Below are 21,056 nucleotides of genomic sequence, written 5' to 3'. Positions count from 1 at the left end.
GGTTACAGACGCTTCAGGTTACAGGCGCTTCAAGGGATGCAGGTGGCACTGTGGGTTAAACCACAGAGTCTAGGACTTGCCAATCAGAAGGTCGGCGGTTCAAATTCCCACGACGGGGTGAGCTCCTGTTGCTCGGTCCCTGCTCCTGCCAACCTAGCAGTTTGAAAGCATGTCAAACTGCAAGTAGATAAATAGGTACCGCTCCGGCGGGAAGGTAAACGGCGTTTCCGTGCACTGCTCTGGTTCGCCAGAAGCATCTTAGTCATGCTGGCCACATGACCCGGAAGCTGTACGCCAACTCCCTTGGCCAATAAAGCGAGATGAGCGCCGCAACCCCAGAGTCAGTCACGACTGGACCTAATGGTCAGGGGTCCCTTTACCTTTTTACAGTGGTTCCTTGGGTTACATACGCTTCAGGTTACAGACTCCACTAACCCAGAAATAGTACCTCGGTTTGAGAACTTTGCTTCAGGATGAGAACAGAAATCGTGCTCTGGCGGCATGGCGGCAGCAGGAGGCCCCATTAGCTAAAGTGGCACTTCAGGTTAAGAACAGTTTCAGGTTAAGAACGGACCTCCAGAACGAATTAAGTTCTTAACCCGAGATACCACTGTACTCTTGAACAAAGGTTGGACATTCAGGGACAGCAAATTACTTTGGTGTCTCTGGTCTTGGGGAGGGAACCCAGGAGAGATAGCATGGATCATAGGTTTCAGCAGTGTCAGGAGTTGCTGAAAGATCATTTTTAGGGGCAGATGTGTCTATGGTCCTATTAGCAGCGCTCTTATGTCTAGAACCTGCCGCCTTCTTTGTGTTAACTCTACTAGTTCTGTGCTTGCCTTTCCCACCCATATTTGACAATCTCTGTTCCAAGACTGTGTGTGAGATTTGGATGAGAAAAGTTCCTAATTGCTGTATGTGCCAGCATAACTCTCTACTTAGTATCATAGCGTTGTCCTTACTTGTTTCCTTTGTGTTCTTGCCAAGAAAATCTGCAAGGCACCGGAGTCAAAAGAAAATGAGAAAATCCCTTGGAAAGCTGCTTCCTGTACCCGACGTGTTCTTCTTCCTCTCAGCCAGTTTCATTCCCATGATTTTAGCATAAGAGATCCTGATTTCATCCAATTGTGTAATTAGAAATGTTTACAAATTAACTATCACTCAGCCAGTCATTTTGGCTTCGGTATTTTGAGTCTGGGACTGGTAGATATTGTACACAACAAATTGTTCCACACATCGCAGTCTCCAAGCGATGAAAAGCTCCAGGCTCTCCAGCTTTTACCCAGGGTTCCCTTTCCTTGGAATGAAAGTCAACGGAGACTGTGGCATCTTCGGGATGTATCATTTTATTTACACATTAGGGGCTACCTCTCCTGCTTGCTCCACTCTAGTACAACCACTAGAGGTCACACCTCTAAATTTGGCCAGGCTTCAGAACACACAGGTGTTTTGTGATATTCATCTACAGACTTCAGCCAATGTCTGGTAAAATGGTGGCTGCCCTAGAATCTCATTTCGACAAGGGGTTAAAAAAAAAACCCCAGATATTTCCTCTGACAGTCATGAAATATTTTGCTTCCAGGACAAACTGCTCTGGATCAGCTCCAGAACATAAAACAATGTACATTATTTAGAAAGGGATATATTGCGAGCCTAGGACTTGCCGATCAGAAGGTTGGCGGTTCGAATTCCCGTGACGGGGTGAGCTCCCGTTGCTCGGTCCCTGATCCTGCAGTTCGAAAGCATGTCAAAGTGCAAGTAGATAAACAGGTACTGCTCCAGCGAGAAGGTAAATGGCGTTTCCGTGCGCTGCTCTGGTTCGCCAGAAGCGGCTTAGTCATGCTGGCCACATGACCCGGAAGCTGTACGCCGGCTCCCTCGGCCAATAAAGTGAGATGAGCGCCTCAACCCCAGAGTCGGTCACAACTGGACCTTATGGTCAGGGGTCCCTTTACCTTTACCTTTCTATTGCATTCAGTTTCCATTTGCATCTAATCTGACCTTTTCTCCTGTGAGGTCAGGCAGCATACATAGGAGTCATCAAAACAAGGACCCTGAGAGGTCAGTTGGATCTAGTGAAACTATTATTTGCTCAAGGCCAGCATATTTCAGCAACTGCTAAAGAAGAGGGATTAGCAAGGGTCTGGGCAGCCTGTAGCTTCCCAGATCTTAGTTATGTTGGCTGGAGCTGATGGGATCTCAATTTCAATCACATGTAGAAGTCCATAGGTTTTACAACTCTGGGTTAGATTTCCCCCAATTCTGCTTTTCTTTCTTCCTTGAATTCTTCACTTTGTCCTGTAAATTCAGATTTAACCAGGAAGAATTCTTAAAGTAATTCAGGAACTGATGCATGTGTGGTTTGCCACAGTGTTTGCTTGCTTCTCAGGTGGGATTCTGCACCTTCAATAGCTGTAGAACAGAGGGTATTTCAGCAGATGTAACTTACATAACCATCACATTTTGTATCTGGCTGTCATAGCTTTGCATTATTTCTCCCCTTTGCAATAGCATCAAAATCCTCATTGTACCACATTCTACTCATGCAGAAATTCATGCTTGCTTGCTTGCTTGCTTGCTTGCTAGTAATACCCCAAGCCAAAAAAAGAATTTCATCACATCAATGGGAGTTTTTGGCAGTGCTTTTTATCCAGGTTCACAAGCATACCTTAGGGCCCTTAGTCATCTTTTTTTCTAAACAAATCACACACACACACACACACACACACACACACACACACACTTAAATGCTTTATCCTTCCCTTTATAGGGACAATAGTGTGGCAATAATGAAGAGGGGGGAAACATGGAGTCCCTCAAACCATTTTTTATTTTTTTATTTTTTTATGCTCAGCACAATCCATTTATTAGAAACAGGATGGAAAACAAAATGCAGGCAGAAATGTATTATACAGAAGCACTTAGGGCAGTCAGTTGGAGGTAGAAGGGCACACTTGTCTCATTATGCACATTGCAGGGCAGAGATGGAGAACCTGTAGCCCTCGAATTGTTATTGGATGCCAATTCCCATCAGCCCCAGTGGGCAAAGACAGTGGGAGCTGTAGTCCAGCAACATCTGGAAGGCCATAAGTTTATCCATCCTTGTTATAGGGAATGAAAATTGATCATTCTTCTATGTTAATGCCAGCTGGAATATTTAGAAAAGAACATGTATGTTTTCTGTTGTCTTTGTCCATGGAGTTTTTTGTTTTGTTAAAGCTATGGTTTTCCCAGTAGTGATGTATGGAAGTGAGAGCTGGACTGTAAAGAAGGCTGATCTCTGAAGAATTGATGCTTTTGAATTATGGTGCTGGAGGAGACTCTTGAGAGTCCCATGAACTGCAAGATCAAGCCTATCCATTCTGAAGGAAATCAACTCTGAGTGGTCACTGGAAGGACAGATCCTGAAGCTTAGGTTCCAGTACTTTGGCCACATCATGAGAAGAGAAGACTCCCTGGAAAAGACCCTGATACTGGGAAAGATTGAGGGCACAAGGAGAAGGGGACAACAGAGGACAAGAAGGTTGGACAGTGTTCTCAAAGCTACCAACATGAGTTTGACCAAACTGCGGGAGGCAGTGGAAGACAGGAGTGCCTGGCGTGCTCTGGTCCATGGGGTCACAAAGAGTCGGACACGACTAAAAGACTAAACAACAACAACAATAGCATGTATGTTTTCACCCACACAGCAGTTTCTGGCCATCTTTATACTTAATCACAAGTATTATGTCCTGGAAAGACAAGCTCTTTGATCAGGTTTGGGCTTCAAGTGATTATTTTGGCTGGTAGGAGCGCAGAGACTGAAACCACACAGCCAGACTGACAGGTTGACGGAGGGAGACACTACCATCCAACAGCAAGAGGAGGGTGAAAATTGCAAAATAGCTCCCACTATCCATAGATGGTACAGCTGTGTTCTGTGGACCTAAGCCAATTTACTATAGCTACCAAGAAGACAAATTTGTGCTGCAACAGCCAAGTCATTAAGCAAAATTGGTAGTTCATACAGCTTGTAGAAATGTATGGTGGGAGCCATCACTTTAGTATTTCTGAATAAATATCAGATTGACAGCAGGGCATTTGTAACATCTGAAAAGGGGTTTGTTTGGCAAATCTGCTATTTGAGTATTTGCTATTGGTAGACAGTAATAGGGGGAGGTTGCCATTATTGGTCATCCGCTGTGTCAGCTGCCTGTTGCCCTTCCTAGTATCTTCGTCCGCAGTAGCCAGCAGGTGCTACAAACTTGATACTGGAGCCCCTGCCACTCCCACAACTAAAACCCCGTGGAGGGGGACACGGTTCTCCGCAAGGTGGGCCACAGGGAGGAACACACGTCACCCCATCCCTGCAAGGATACATGGCATCCACACACGAATCTCTGCCTGGCCCGCAGCTTGTCACTCGAGGGCCACAGGTTGTCGTGATCTTGCCGCGGGGCCCACACACAGGTCGTGGGTCGGTGTCGCACACAACTGCACCCTGGCTCCTTCGCACAGCTGGTGTGGAAGAGGGAGAAAAGCAACGTGGTAGTTAGAGGTCAAGTCACAAGAACATAAGAATAGCCTGCAGAATCCTGTTCTCACAGTGGCCAACCATATGCCTGACCTCAAGCAGGATCTGAGCACAAGAGCCCTCTCCCTTCCTTTGGCTCCCAGTTATTGTTATTCAGAAACATTACTGCCTCCAACTGTGGAGGCAGAGCATAACTTGTACAGCTAGTAGTCATTGATATCCCTATCCTCTATGAGTTTCTCCAATCCTCTTTTGAAGTCATCCAAGTTGGTGTCCATCACTCTCTTCCATGGAGTGAGTTCCATAACTGTGTGAACTCACAAAACTGTCAGGAGCAGACCAACAATAAATCACATGGCGTCAGTGAAGTTAACTCTTTATTCAAAGAAACAAGACAGCTCGAGAGACCAGGCCCAGTGAGCAGAGCAACGCTTCCTGGTAGATCTTACCCCAATGGGGCAGTTGTGAGGACTGAAGGTCCCACCACCTTCCTACAGTTCCTTAAGCCTCCTGCTCTCCTTGGTGCTTCCCAAGCAATCTGAGACTTTGCCTGTATTTGCTCTGCCTTCTTCATACCTCTATTGGTTCTAGGAGACCAGGGGGAGGGGATGTTAGGGCAGAGGTCAGGGCCCCCACATTTTGGAGTAACACCTAATGAATTTGATATTTAAGGGCGTGTATTTTGTATCTTCATATTTCTGAACCGCTCTAGGGTTTTCTTATGAAGTGGGACACAGAAGTGTCATAATGACTGTAAAATTTAAAAAATATGCACATTTCCCCTAACGTGGGGAGTCCTCCTAAGTACCAACTAAGGAGCCCCCATAAGACCACTATTCCGGAGTCTAAACCTATCTAATTGCACCACTGTCTGGCCTTCAACTCTCTGGCCTCACAGAATGCATTTTCTCATAGCTTGGGCCCCTGCCACTCCCCCCCCCCCCCAATGCTCATGATGAAAATATGGTCATATCTCACTTCTCTAATAACCATTATTCCCACTGTCACCCAAGAAGGGGGCCGTCAGAATACTTACAGATGTTCACGGCACATTCTCCCTCACCCAACCTAAAAAGCAAATCAGGGTATAAATAAAAATTATTGTTATTATTATAAATGGTAAATAAATGGGTTCTTTGCTAGGAAATCACCACCACTGCTATGCATCATTCATCGACTGAAAAATCTTGGCCTGATATCACACATGAAGGTTGTAGAATGGCCCTGCCCCCTTGTTTCTCATCTCATGACCTCTCTCTGGGGCTTTCTGACAATGGCCACCAATGATTCACCCATAGCTTCTTCCTATACCCTCTCAGGCACCATGGGGCAGAGCAGGGAGTGTTGTAGCTCAATGGGGAAGCACCTGCTTTGCTTGCAGAAGACCCCAGGTTCGAATCCTGTCGTCTACAGCTTGCCTTTCTTTTTCTTTTTTTAAAAAGATTGAGTAATAGATAATGGGGAAGATATCCTCCTCCTGAGGCTCTCAAGAGTAGGCAACGCTAGACTTGAGCAGACCAACAGTCTGATCTGGTATAAGGCAGTTGCTAAGTGCCACTGTCACTCTTCCTTGCTGGTTCCACTGGCAAGGAAGGATAATAACTGAACAATGTATCCTCTCCTAGTGTCTAGATCCATTTCTGCAAGGCTGAAGTTTCCCTAATGGGCCAGCCTCCACTTTTGGCAAGTGAAGTGATAGGAAAACTTAGCCTGCTGTACTTCTGCATTGCAGATTGCTGTTAAAGGAACTAAAACAACTTTTAAAAGCCTGCAACGATTTAGTCAAATCCACAAGGATTCAATAATGGTTTAGTGATTTCATCTGTTTCCTTCTCCTATGGAGACTTAACAGTGATAGCGAATAACTTCTATCCCATTGAGTTAAGCATGCCCCATACAACTATTCTTTACTGATGATATATATTTATTTACTGTACTTATATCAGTTGCCCAATAACATATGCTCTTTGAGCACCATGCATTACGCTCTTCCAGGTGCTTGATATCCTCCTTTTTGGAGTTGTGGGCGGGCACAAAAAACACACACAATGCATTTATCCAGCCTCATGTACACAATACATAGCTAGTGTGCTACTTTGTGCTTGGTGGGCTCTAGACTGTGCTGCCGTGCAGCTGGTGTGCTAATTCACCCAGTTCTATGGGGCTCACCTGCATTCCTCTCCTTCCAGCAGCTTCCTGTAGGTGGCAATCTCAATATCCAGGGCCAGCTTGACGTTCATCAGCTCCTGGTACTCTCGCAGCTGGCAGGCCATATCCTGCTTGGTCTTGTGCAAGGCATCTTCCAGCTCAGCCAACTTGCATTTGGCATCTTTCACAGCTATCTCCCCGCGCTCCTCAGCTGCAGCCACCTCCTCTTCCAGTTTTGCTTTCTGTGGTGGCAAAGGCAACAGCATCATAACAGCACATGAACTCAGCTATATTGGTCCCTGGACTGTGGTTTGCCTAGTTAATGTAATGTCTTATTTGTTGCAAACTCTAAAGAACTAGAAGGAGTGGTTTTGGGGGACACCAATAATTTCTCTGCATATTCCACAACAATTCAGGAGTTCCCCTGGAGATTTTGTGAGCTGGTGAAGTGATAGGTTAATTATTGCTTTGTATATTCTTTCCCACACTGTGATCTTTCCTTTTCAAAATGGTTAAACACAAGGGGGGGGGGGGGGAGCTTTGCTGGATCAGGCCACTGGTCCATCAATTCTAATGTCCTATTCTTTGGTATGCATAAAAACTGAATAAATCTCCCACCCCTTGCTCTGCCTCTCATCAAAGAACAATGGCTTAATTCAGAACTATGTTTCCTAACTATAATGATGATGATGATGATGATGATGATAATAATAATAATAATAATAATAATAATAACAACAACAATAATAATAATAATTTATTATTTATCCCCCTCCCATCTGGCTAAGTTTCCCCAGCCATTCTGGGCGGCTCCCAATCAAGTGTTAAAAATAATACAGCATTAAATATTAAAAACTTCCCTAAATAGGGCTCCCTTCAGATGTCTTTTAAAAATAGGATAGCTGCTTATTTCCTTGACGTCTGATGGGAGGGCGTTCCACAGGGTGGGTGCCACTACCGAGAAGGTCCCTCTGTCTGGTTCCCTGTAACCTCACTTCTCACAATGAGGGAACCGCCAGAAGGCCCTCAGCGCTGGATCTCAGTGTCCGGGGTGAACGATGGGGGTGGAGAACGCTCCTTCAGGTATCCTAGACCGAGGCCGTTTAGGGCTTTAAAGGTCAGCACCAACACTTTGAATTGTGCTTGGAAATGTACTGGGAGCCAATGCAGATCTCTCAGGACTGGTGTTATGTGGCCCTGGCAGCCACTCCCAGTCACTAGTCTAGCTGCCACATTCTGGATTAATTGCAGTTTACAGGTCACCTTCAAAGGTAGCCCCATGTAGAGCACATTGCAGTAGTCCAAGCGGGAGATAACTAGAGCATGCACCACTCTGGTGAGACAGTCTGCTTAACTAAGCTTAACACTCTTAGTTTCATTTAAGAGAATTCCCACCCCTACCCCTACCCCCATACTATTTATTCACATCAGATCTCCTACAATTTTACCTGGAATTGTTTTCAAGCAGTATTGAGGACTAAAAAATTGGAACTTTTTTTTTTAAAAAAGATGAGAGTAGCATTTGTTCCACATGCTGAACTCTGTACCCAGTAGTGATCTGTTGTGATCAAAGAAAATTCCTGCTCGACTGAACTTGAAGTCACTTGGTTCCTTGGTAAGCAGCTGTGATACTTCAATTGCACATTTCTAATTTGCAGCTAACCTCACAATTGTGACTTCCAAAAGTCAACACTGTCCCATCTTACCTGGGCTTTGACATTTGAAACTTCTGCCTCCAGCCTGTGGACCATCCGGGTCAGCTCACTAAGTTCTTCCTTGACGCTACGCAGGTTGTCACAGTGTTTGGCCGCAGTTGTTTTCAATTCTTGATACTAAGGCGAAAGAGAAGACGTGGGAACCACTGAAAGCCGGGTGTGGTGGGGGAAGTCACACAATCACCCCTCTGTTTCCCCTTCAGAAGCCCAGCGCTTACTGTGCAGCTGTAGCCAATGTATGTGGCCTCAGTGGGAAGAGATAGAGGCCAAGGAGAAGTGGATGGAAAGGCCCCACCCCAAAGCCCTCTAGAGAGGAGGCTGTGAATGAATATCAGGGCAAATAGCTTCAGCAAAGGGAGAGACTTCAAAACAATAGAAACTGAACAGCACCCCTAGAGCATTCTTTGACATCCACCCATCCTTGAGGGAACTCCCTTCTCTAGATTGCGTCCCATACCACGAACCACTTCTATTTATACCATCACTCATTTTCCTTGTCTTATCTCATGCTTCCCATCCACAGGAGAATCTGTTCTCCTTGCAGTGCCTCATTCTGCCAGGTCCCAATGCCCAATGGTTCCTCCCATCCACCAGTTGTTCTCCCTCCCCCTTCTTCTCCAGTTGATTGACACTGTACACATCTTTGCATGTGGGAAACACAGTTCTGTCTTAAACCCAGCAAAATGCAAAGGTCACAACTCTCCACTGCTGAAGGCAGAAATGTGGAAGCTGTATGTCCACTGTATGGCATCAGAGAAGTTCCCCCATTCCTGCCTTAAGGCATGCTAGATATTTCCACCACAGGGATCACCTGGCAATGGCACCAAGCTTCAGCCTCAGCCCGGCTCCGAGAGGCAATATCTTCATACCGACGCCGGAATTCCTCAATGACACAGTCCATGTTCAGGCCTCGGCTGTTGTCCATCTGCACTGTGACACAGGTGTCCGAAATGCAAGACTGCAGCTCGCGGATTTCCTGTCAGAGGGACAGAACACGGCCTGTCAATACTATGGAGTTTTACTTTCATGAAATTGCCTCCAGATGTGGCCTGCGCTTTTCAGAGAAGATGGAAGAATTCCTTTGAATATACCTGATTCCACACCCCACTTCATGTTCTCTAGCCAATGTGGGAGGATGCCTTTGGTGGCCTGTTTGGGACAGAGGTAGCCAACATCTTCTAGATGTTGCTGGACTCAGCCCTAGCTAGCAAGGCCTGGGAAGATGGGAGGTCAAGAACAACCGGCCAGAACCAGGCTGGTTTTGAATCTTCAGCTGCCCTGATAAGAGTTGATGGTGCTAAAGGTCAACCACCCATACTACCTTCCTATTATTCTGTGAGCATGATTTAAGGTGTGGGGGATTTGCACTAAAATGGCCTTAATGTCATGAGCTCAACCCAGTCTAGAATGCCCCCTCTTGCTCCTGCTCCTCTTTACCTTATAGTCTCCTCTAATCAATCACATTTTATTCCACACAAGATTATGAAGTTGTCCCATGAACCTCAACAGAAGACTCTGGGCTTAAGTCACCCACACCCACCATGCTGTTATCACCCACTGCTGCATCCGAATAGTTGGGGCCTCCACACAGCTGGTAAAATGCGGTCTTGACTATGCTACCACTCAGTGGATTTGTAGCTGGCTGACTGACCGAACCCAAAGGGTGCTCATCAATGGTTCCTCTTCATCCTGGAGAAGAGTGACTAGTGGGGTGCCACAGGGTTCTGTCTTGGGCCCAGTCTTATTCAACATCTTTATCAATGACTTGGATGATGGACTCAAGGGCATCCTGATCAAATTTGCAGATGACACCAAACTGGGAGGGGTGGCTAACACCCCAGAGGACAGGATCACACTTCAAAACGACCTTGACAGATTAGAGAACTGGGCCAAAACAAACAAGATGAATTTTAACAGGGAGAAATGTAAAGTATTGCACTTGGGCAAAAAAAATGAGAGGCACAAATACAAGATGGGTGACACCTGGCCTGAGAGCAGTACATGTGAAAAGGATCTAGGAGTCTTGGTTGACCACAAACTTGACATGAGCCAACAGTGTGACGCGGCAGCTAAAAAAGCCAATGCAATTCTGGGCTGCATCAATAGGAGTATAGCATCTAGATCAAGGGAAGTAATAGTGCCACTGTATTCTGCTCTGGTCAGACTTCACCTGGAGTACTGTGTCCAGTTCTGGGCACCACAGTTCAAGAAGGACACTGACAAACTGGAACATGTCCAGAGGAGGGCAACCAAAATGGTCAAAGGCCTGGAAACGATGCCTTATGAGGAATGGCTAAGGGAGCTGGGCATGTTTAGCCTGGAGAAGAGGAGGTTAAGGGGTGATATGACAGCCATGTTCAAATATATAAAAGGATGTCACATAGAGGAGGGAGAAAGGTTGTTTTCTGCTGCTCCAGAGAAGCGGACACGGAGCAATGGATCCAAACTACAAGAAAGAAGATTCCACCTAAACATTAGGAAGAACTTCCTGACAGTAAGAGCTGTTCGACAGTGGAATTTGCTGCCAAGGAGTGTGGTGGAGTCTCCTTCTTTGGAGGTCTTTAAGCAGAGGCTTGACAACCATATGTCAGGAGTGCTCTGATGGTGTTTCCTGCTTGGCAGGGGGTTGGACTCAATGGCCCTTGTGGTCTCTTCCAACTCTATGATTCTATGATTCTATGATTCTATGAAGAAATGTTTGATTTGCTTTGAGCTGGCAGTATTGTGGGCTGGTTGAATACCATGGGCAGTAATGGGTTAGGGTTAGTTGATGGTCTTGGCATCAAAAAGAATCCAAATGTTCTCTCAGCTACATGGAGGCTCACACCAAAGCTTCTGCTTTCTGCCTGAGAGGTCAAGAATATCTCTGTCTGATCTAGTTCTAACATGGTTTACTTTCTTAGCTCTTACCCCAATTCAAAAATCTTTGTGTTTGCCTTTTGGGCTACAACCTGTCAAAAGGGATAGGAGCTGTGGTCCAAAAACCCCACGGGTTTTCCATTTCTGTATGGAATGGGAGAGTGCCTTACCTCCTCAAAGGTAGCTCTGAAAAAGGAGATGTCTTTCCTCAAGGCGTCCACTTTAGTCTCCTTTTCTGACTTGTCCATGAAAACACAATCCACCTCCTATGGGAACATGAGAATGAAATGAAGAAATATTGATAAGAAGCCATGACTCTTAACAATTATCATTCAACATGCTAGGACAAGAATAGTGCTAAAACCCACTCGGGTCTAGAAACAAATGCCATATTTTGGAAGACTTGCCACTTGCCTTTTTAATAGTCACATACTCGTTTTCAGCACATGTGCGGCGGTGACACTCCTCTTCGAACCTGATGAGGTAAGTGAAACAGTTTGGCCCCACATCTGAATGTTTATTTTATTTATTATAAAACCATTTACAGACTGCTTGATATTTTAAAAACCTCTAAACCATTAACGGTATAAAACAAAAGAAGAATGTCATTAAAACAAAAATAAAACTGCAAATCAATAAAATAGCAGCACAAAAACAAGCATGCAAAAAGAAATGTAACAAAAATTCAGGGGATTTGGGCATCTGAAACAAGATCTTAAAAGTAAAGGGGAAACCCAGGCAAAGAGTGAAATGCAGTATTTTCCCTCTATAAGACGCCCCCATGTATAAGACGCCCCCTATTTTGGGGGACTCATATTTAAGAAAATTGGGGGAGATGGCCCCATGTATAAGACACCCCCTAATTTTTTACATTGTTTTAAAGGAAAAAATCCTAGTCTTATACACGGAAAAATACAGTATTTACAGGACTTTATTACAGGTGGTGCTTATCAGGTACTTGTGCATATCTCATCCAAAATTATTCTGCTCGTGTTCATTTTGGGATGACCTTGGAAGCCTGAATGAACTCTAGGCTTGACAAATCACAAAAGAGAGAGCTGGCCTATAGGGCTAGTCAGTGTAACACCCTGCAAATGCTGATGGGCTACAGCTCTCATCATCCCTGACCGGGACACGTGGGAGTTGGATTCCAACAACATCTGGAGAGCTACAGGTTCCCTGTCTCTGCCCCAGAACATTGGCACATGAGGCAGAATTGTGGCTTCTCTTGCCCATTCTGCCTTCCATCCCCTCCATGTCTTCTGTAATGATCAGGACTCCAGATGTGTCACACAGCTGGCAAGGAAGATTTCACACAAGGCCAGAAGAGGCATGACCAGAGGTAGCCACCATTTACTGATCTGCTGGTGGGCCACCATATGTAGCTTATGACTGCATTTGGACTGCACAGGTCTGGTTGGGGCTCTGCATTTCAGCATGTCCTTCTGCTAGTAGGTTGAGATGATGGATCTCACTCACTTTTTCCTGTTGCACTCCAGGGTGTCACTCCAGTTTTTCATTTCCGCCTGCAGCTGTGCCCTCTCACATTCCAAGCACTCCAGCTCTTTCTTCAGGTTGGCAATGTACTCATTAAACATGGGCTCCATGTTACTTTTGCAGCACTTCCTCTCTTGCAAGAAGTCCCATTTCGTCTTCAGCATCAGATTCTGCTGCTCTAAGAATCGGACCTGTCAATCAAAGGAAACAATAATTCCCCCCATCAGGACAGGAGTGTTTAATTTTAGGGCTGAATCAGAACTGATTCCAATATGAAAGGCAAAGAGGGTCATTCCAGGGGTCCAGGTGCGTGCTTGAGTCCCGTTAAGCTCAGTGGGTTTTGCAGAACTGTAAAGTTGCACTCACCTCACCATTGAAAGCATAAGAAAAGCCCTGCTGGTATAGAATGACTACATGCTCATTGCCAAACAAGAAGAAATGCATCACTAAATAAGGGACACCCATTTGCATAAAATGTGCATGTGCTGAGTTATAGGTATAGGTGCAAACTGAGAAACAATGACTATCATTTTAGTAGCAATACAACGGGTCTTCCCATAGAGGAGAAGACTGCGCCCCGCTGACTTGTGGGTCTGCTTGATCTGCTATCCCAGTGCTAATTGCTGAAGAGCAACCTGGGTCAGATCAAAGGCCTGTCTAATCTAGCAAGCTTAATTTAGCTACCATTATCCTCTGTATCAGGAATGGGGAGCCTGCAGCCCTCCAGATGTTGTACTCCAGCTCCTATCAGTCCCAGCCAGCCTGCTCAATAGTCAGGGATGATGGGAGCTGTAGTCCAGCATCTGGAGGACATCAGGCCCTCCAGCCCGACTATATGCAGAAGAATGTCAGAAGTGTCATGTTGGATGATCAGAACAAAGGCCTTTTTGGTCCAACATTTTGTTTCCTGATGACCAACTGGATGCCTCTGGGAAACCTACATGAGTGCAACGGCGCTCTATTTTCTCTCCTCCTTTTGAAAAGACATATTGATCAATCTCCAACAGCGCGTTTTGTGGCACTGTCTTCACAACACACAGAGGAAGTTGATGAGATGCCACCTGCCTCCTCCACCCCACTGCAAGTAACAGGCCAGCTTAGATTCAGATCATCTATGATGTGACTTTGGCTGCTTCTGAAATATATCCAAAGAGTGATGCTTGATCTTCCAATCTCAGGTATAAGCATTCTGTATACATTCCCTGCCAAACTCTTTGGAACATACCAGCCTTATGCAGAGTTAGACCATTTGTCAGGAGTGCGTGCAGGAGCCAGGCCCTGTGACTGGTAGGGCCTCGCAGGACTGGGGCCTTCCTGAGTTTGGCCTGGAAGGGCAAGGCACTGCCACACAGGTGAGGCTTGACAGAAGACGCATAGCACCTGGTGTCAAGGGCCAGGAGGGGTAATAAGACCAGCATTTCCCTCTGGCTCTTTGCCACAGCATCATGCTACCCACCTAGCTGTGCTTTGGCTTCCTGGCATCCTGGCTCTTGGACCCTTGGCTTCCTGACTCCTGGTTTCCTGACCCTTGGACCCTTGGCTTCCTGAATCCTGGTTTCCTGATTTGTGGGCTCTTGGCTTTCTGACCCCTGGACTGCTGACCCTGGACTGCTGATTCCTGATTCCTGATCTCTACCCCGGTCCCGACATACCAAGCCGGGACTCCGACTGCCTGTAACCCGGACCGTGACACCATTGGTACAGCTATGTCAGTATTGCAGTGTCTCTCTCCAAGGCAATGGACTTTCCTGTCCTATGTGGAGATGCCAGGGACTGAAGCTAGGACCGACCTTCTGCATGCAAAGCAGATGCTCTACCACTGAGCTATAGCCCTTCCATGACTCACCTTGTCAATGAAACAGGCAAACTTGCTGTTGAGGAACTGGAGTTCATTCTTCTCTTGGCATTTTGCTGCCTGGGCTGTGGCATCGATCCCCAGGTTGAGAGGTTGAAGCAGCGTCTCGTTGCAAGTGACGGGGGTGATGCCAGGTGAACAGGGTGGGCAGACTCCAGAGCGCCTGAAACCATAGCCGTATCCAGTACCACAATAGCCGTATCCAGTGCTGGCACCATGACAGCTGTATCCACACCGCGGAGGCAGGCAACTGTTGGCAGCCATCCTGGGGCCACATGAACCGGTGCCACCCAGGCTTCTGCTACTAAAATGACCCTCTCCTCCATAGCTGATCTCAGTGACCTTAGCAGAGCAGGAAGTGCTCACCCGGGAAGCATGACCTGCAGGATGCAGGACAGCTGAGCAGGAGCTGAAATTCCTGGGGCCACATGCAGAGTTTGAGTGGCAAGACATGGTTTTGTAGGAGAGCAGAAGTTGGAAGAAGAAAGGGGGAAGCGAAACTGCAACGCAAAAGAGGCAGAGGTAGTGTGGTTAACTGCGGTGAAATGCTCCCTTTATATCTGTTTGGGACAGCTGGGTTTGGCCAGCATTGAAATGGAAGAGAAAGCAAATTCTCTGACATTTATTAGCTTGGGACATTTAGGGAACCAACTCCCCATGTGCTCATCCACACTGTTTGGTGGCTGATCACCTGGTAGATGAAAAAGAGTTTCAGGGATTTCACAAAGGCCTTTTTTTTTTTTTTTACAGCATCTACAATGCTGTATTAAAGGGCTGATTCCACCTTCCCCTTTTTATACATGGAGGAAACTAGACTTGTAATTATGATGCAGATATCAAGAAGTTGGGATTTGAAGTTGACACCCCTTCCTGGTTTTGTCGGCAGTTGGCTGTGCGACCTCTGCATCTCAGTTTATAGACCTCTTAGCAAAGATAATGAGGGGGTTGGACTAGATGACCCTTGGGTCCCTTCCAGCTCTAAGGCTCTATGATCTCCACACACACCCAAAAATGTTGGGAGGCTTAATTATCAGCCGTGCTGCCTGGAGATGAAAGGTTGCTTTGATGTAGCAAAGTCATTGCTGCGCAACACAATGGGACCTTTTGCAAAATCTCTCTAAGCTGCTGAAGAAGCAGAGTCTTTGTGAAGTGGAAACAGAATTAGGAATGCAATGACAGGCATGGGTTTCACACAGTCTCCCTGAAAAATGCGGCCATCAACACATCATGCTGCAGACTTATGGGGTCACCCTCAGTGGAGACCCCTCTTCACCCCCAATAAGTAGCTGACAGATGTTGCCTTCACTGTATTAGTATCATCTCTTACTGTATGTAGCATTTAACTTCCTCCTGCCTCTCATTCCTCTTCAGCCTGGGGTCTAAATATGGGCCACCCTATGCTCTGCTTCAGGGACGTGGGTGGCGCTGTGGTCTAAACCACAGAGCCTAGGGCTTGCCAATCAGAGGGTCAGCGGTTCAAATCCCTGCAACGGGGTGAGCTCCTGTTGCTCGGTCCCAGCTCCTGCCCACCTAGCAGTTCGAAAGCACGTCAAGTGCAAGTAGATAAATAGGTACCACTCTGGTGGGAAGGTAAACGGTGTTTCCGTGCGCTGCTCTGGTTCACCAGAAGCGGCTTAGTCATGCTGGCCACATGACCCGGTAAAACTGTCTGCGGACAAATGTCGGCTCCCTTGGTCAGTAAAGTGAGATGAGCATCACAACTTCAGAGTTGTCCACGGCTGGACCTAATGGTCAGGAGTACGTTTACCTTTACCTTTTTGCTCTGCTTCACTGAAGCCAAATTCTACTACCCCTTCAGGATTATTTAAGCTGTGAGGGGGACTTGCCTTTCAGAAAGGAGTATAGGAGGTCTCTAGCATGTGGGCTTCAAGCACAGTTATTGGAGTTACTCCTTCCCAGGCTAAAGGGTGATGTGGGGTAGAACTGTCTCAGAGGGTACATGTGATCTCTGTGTCCCCACAGATCTCTCGATCTCTCTCTCTCTGTGTGTGGTAAAGTGGTAGCTGCCTGCCTGCCATACTCCTAAACCCTCTGGCCCTACTCCGCTGCTGGAAGTGTATGACATGCAGCCTGCCCTCTGTCCCAAGCTAAACAAGCTAGACTGCTGCCCTTAGGTGCTGAAGGGCCCTGCCCTGCCGTCAGTGTTGAAGTATGATCTGAAGGTCGGTCAGTCAGTCTGCTTGTGTGTGTAGAATAGGGTGGGTGCCTTTTCATCCTCCACTCCAAGCAGCAAAACGTCTTGGGTTGTGTTTGTGTATGTGCACTCTTAAGACCCAGTCGTCATAGCATAGTAGAACACCTGCTTTGCATGCAGAAGGTCTCAGGTTCCATCCCTGGCATCTCCAGTTAAAAGAATAAGGTTTCAGCTTATGGGAAAGATCTTTCAGCCCCAGGTCCTGGAGAGCCATGACAATACATGTCTAGATGGACTAACAGCATGACGCTATAGAAGGTTGCTTCCTATGTGCCTAATCCAACTGCATTAGAGCCTTTAAATTGCAAGAGGGAATAGCTCATCACCATTTAAAGGATGCCAAGTCAGACTGACCTTGGAAGATGCGCACATCCTGAAGCCAATTCCGTCCCTTCAACTGGAAGATGCTTTCAGGTTTCTCCTTATTGGTATATCAAGATTATTCACTTGCATCTGTTTTTATCTGAGCAATCTCTAATGACGTCCGTGTTTTAATCGCTAGATTAGTTGTAAAGAGAAGCCCCTTCACACGTTTCTGTGGTTGGGACCCCCCATTTGCACAGCCCTCCTGATAGTGTGAAGCCCCTCTGCATGAGTAATTGTACATGCATAGAGCACAGAGGCCAGGTACTGAGGCTTAGCCAGCTACGTGGCATCAGGGGTGGGGTTAGTGCAACAGTCCCATTCTTTGCTCTGTGCATGGACTGCATCTATGGCTATTGTTGGTCAAGGGGCTAGAGTTGCCTGTGAATTTCATGTAATTGGCAATTTGAGAAATTCACAGGAAATTCCAAAAATTCACAGGAAATTCCAAAAAAGCTTTAAAATGTTTCAATAACATTGCCATTGAATTTCAGGTAAAGCAAAACTCAAGCACACGAAAGCTTTGCGGGGATTTCAAGGCAAAGGAAGAAACATTATTAGAGACAGATGGATCTCCCTTTTCCAATCTTAAATTCTCTCCTCTCTGTTTCCACAGTAATCTTTGGATTTATTTATTTATTTTAATGCTCGTGAAAAATTGGCATCACTCTAGAGCACATTTTTCCTAATCCACGTATTTTTGCAAGCAATTTCCCTAATGCAATGCTATTTTCACTAATTACATCAATGTTTGTGTGCACTTTCCCTTAACATATATGCACATAGTTTCATTGGAGAACTGCTTTGTAAAACTCAGAGAAGTGTGCATTCCGATGGGTAGCTGTGTTTCGGTTCGTGTATTGGTTCGAGAAGCATGAATTGGGTAGTTTTTCATCAAAATGCAAACAAAATCAAATCTGTCTCCCATCCCTAAACATCAGCAAAATTTATAGGGGTCTTGTGTGCCTATATTTTTCATGTAGTCGTAAGCATAATAGTAGCACCTCTCTCCTAACTATTAATGCATGTGATCTTGAGCAAACCCTCTTAGTTTCCATTGTATTGTGAAGCTGCTCTTCTCTGAATGCTTCACACACCACAGAAATTTAGTACTGCTGGGCTAGCAAGCAAGTTTCTAACAATGGCTAGAGGTGTTGATGTTGCAAATGATACTGCCCTACTTAATGTTTCGCAATGATACTTGCACAATTTCAAGACATTAACATTGAAGTGCAGTTGTGATATGACACATTCACCATAAAAATACAGCCTATCATTTATTTCTCAGGGCAGTCCAAAAGGTGCCTGTACAATCAGAGTTGGGCTTCTGTTGATTGTGTGTGTGTGTGTGTGTACTCGAAATATATAATGGTTACTAGGGAGGAGTATATAAGCTCCCCTCCCCACCTCTTTGGATCAGGGATGGGAACATCTGGTCCTCCAGATGTTTCTGAAGAATAATTCTTTGAACCTTGGCCATGCTGGTTGGGATTCCAGCTGTTTCACTTGCAAATTTCCCAAATATATTGTACGTATGGCTGCTGCTGGCATCACATTAAAGGTAAAGGGTAAAGGGACCCCTGACCATTAGGTCCAGTCTGGGGTTGTGGTGCTCATCTCGCTTTATTGGCCAAGGGAGCTTGCGTTTGTCCGCAGACAGCTTCTGGGTCATGTGGCCAGCATGACTAAGGCGCTTCTGGCGAACCAGAGCAGCGCACGGCAACGCCGTTTACCTTCCCGCCGGAACGGTACCTATTTATCTACTTGCACTTTGATGTGCTTTCGAACTGCTAGGTTGGCAGGAGCTGGGACCGAGCAACAGGAGCTGACCCCGTCGCAGGGATTCGAACCACCGACCTTCTGATCGGCAAGTCCCAGGCTCTGTGGTTTAACCCACAGTACCACCCGCGTCCCTGGCTTCACATTAGGCATGGCCTAATGTAGTGCACATGGAATACTTCAGAGGTTGTCAGTCTCCAGCTCCCATCATCCTCGGCCATTTGCCAGGCTGCCTGGGGCTGACAAGAGTCACACAAACAACTGAAGGGCACCATATTAGCCATACCCATCTGCTACCTTTGCTCTGTGCTGAGATGGTTCATATCTGCACTCCAGATTGCTATTACTCATGTAAAAGCTGGACCTAGCGCTTAGGACATGCATGTGAGATTGCATGAATTCATCTCTGTGCTTGCCTGTGACATTAAGTGTGTGAATGCAAACAAGGAGCTCACTTTTTGTTACTTAAACAGCAAGCAACCTCGGGAAAATCTGAGCAGCCTTGAGACTATGGTTGGTGGGGATGGAGAAGGGGAAGGGTTAACTTTCTCCCTCCTACAGTTCTGACAAGAATAGCCAATCCAAAGGTACAGTTTGCGTTCCAAGGAACATTCCCTCCTTTGAGACCAATAGGAGCTTCCACTGATATACAGGAAAGAGCTTCTGAAATGTGATTTTTATCAGGACCATGGCAGGGAGAGGAAAAACTAATATTCTGCTCCCCAACCCATCCCCATGGTGCCAAGGTTGTTCAGGATTGCCTCAGGAAGATGGAGAGGAAGTTGGATTAGCTCTGCTGTTGTTACACATGGAACACAAGCCATTTGAAACTGGGTCATATTTGGGGGCTGGTTTTAAAGTAGTAGTGATTCCATTGTGGGGATGGGCCATCCGAAGAGGTGGTAACTAAAGCTACCCTAGTTGGAATGACATGTCGTCCACTTGGTGAGTGTACCAACCTAATATTTTACATTATGTACATGGCTGTATGCTGTGGGATAAGTTTCAGCTATGCAGGGCTAGCCCAAAACATTTTGGCACCTAAGCCGAGCAACAAAATGGCACCCCCCCTCCCCCAAAGAAGAAAGGGTAAGTGAAACTCTACGTCAGGAAAAAGAGGAGAATGCAGATCTACACCAGGATCTGCTGTCCCTATGGATCTGGCCACCTGATGTGGTCACCTCTCGTTACCTCCTGGGTGGCCCTGCAGCTATGTATAGGATAGTATTTGAATGGTTGGAAAGCCTTCCCATCTTGATGACCCTACAGTTCAGAGATAAAAACACACCCTTCTCAGTATCAGTGCCAAGCTGTTTCCCTCACCAGGGTGTGGTGTGGTGGATGGCACAAAGAGAAGACACAGATGAGGGAGGGAACCCATTCATTGAATGAGGAGCACCACATTGGAAAGGACACAGGGATGGAGAGAGTAGACCAGGGTCATCACAAGCTTGGATAATATATGCATGTGTGCATCTTGGAATTTACTAGCATGTTGCTTGGCAGTGGACCCATAAACTAAGTCCACTAGAAAGCAATGTCATTAAGGCAGGTATAGGCAAACTCTGCCCTCCAGATGTTTTGGGACTACAGCTCCCATCATCCCTGACCACTGGTCCTGTTAGCTAGGGGTGATGGGAGTTGTAGTCCCAAAACACCTGGAGGGCAGAGTTTGCCTATGCCTGCATTAAGGTGATGTTTTTGCAAGTAATCATTCAATCAAATAACAGAAGTGCATATGGGAACCAACTGCCTGTAGATTTATCAAATAGTCTTAAAACTGAAAAATGCTACCCATAATGTAGCTCAACCATAGCATTCATTCTCTGCTGCATGGTTAAAGCTAATCAGACTGGAGTCATTGCTTAGCTGAATTGATTTATTTAAAATTGAAGTTCACATGCACACACACAAAAGCAGAGGTTCACATTTTTAAAAAGCAACCCACCAGACGGTAAAAGGCATGCCCAAACCTGAAATACTTTCTTGTTGGGCTATTCTCTGCTAGCAGTCATGCAGTGCTAAAGCTCTGTCACTGAGATATAATTTGGCAGATACACAAGCAGCTGAAAAGCAACCCGACTCCCTTTCTCATTCACCAAAGACTGGTGT

At 46.1% G+C, this 21,056-nt stretch overlaps 1 protein-coding gene across 1 annotated transcript; it reads right to left on the bottom strand.

The window, feature by feature from the left end:
* Positions 1–4,204: 4,204 nt before the first annotated feature.
* On the bottom strand, positions 4,205–14,851 carry LOC307209794 (keratin, type II cuticular Hb3-like; the record flags this gene model as incomplete). Its single annotated transcript, XM_079965161.1, has 10 exons — positions 4,205–4,274; positions 4,359–4,497; positions 5,550–5,581; positions 6,683–6,903; positions 8,368–8,493; positions 9,188–9,352; positions 11,406–11,501; positions 11,650–11,710; positions 12,715–12,923; positions 14,579–14,851. The coding sequence occupies 10 exons, from the start codon at positions 14,849–14,851 to the stop codon at positions 4,205–4,207; spliced, it is 1,392 nt and encodes a 463-aa protein (XP_079821287.1).
* Positions 14,852–21,056: the final 6,205 nt, after the last annotated feature.

The sequence above is a fragment of the Podarcis cretensis genome (genome assembly GCF_951804945.1).
Source record: "Podarcis cretensis genome assembly, chromosome: 2".
Classification (NCBI taxonomy): Eukaryota; Metazoa; Chordata; class Lepidosauria; order Squamata; family Lacertidae; genus Podarcis; species Podarcis cretensis.
This window is presented reverse-complemented; position numbering and strand designations above follow the sequence as displayed.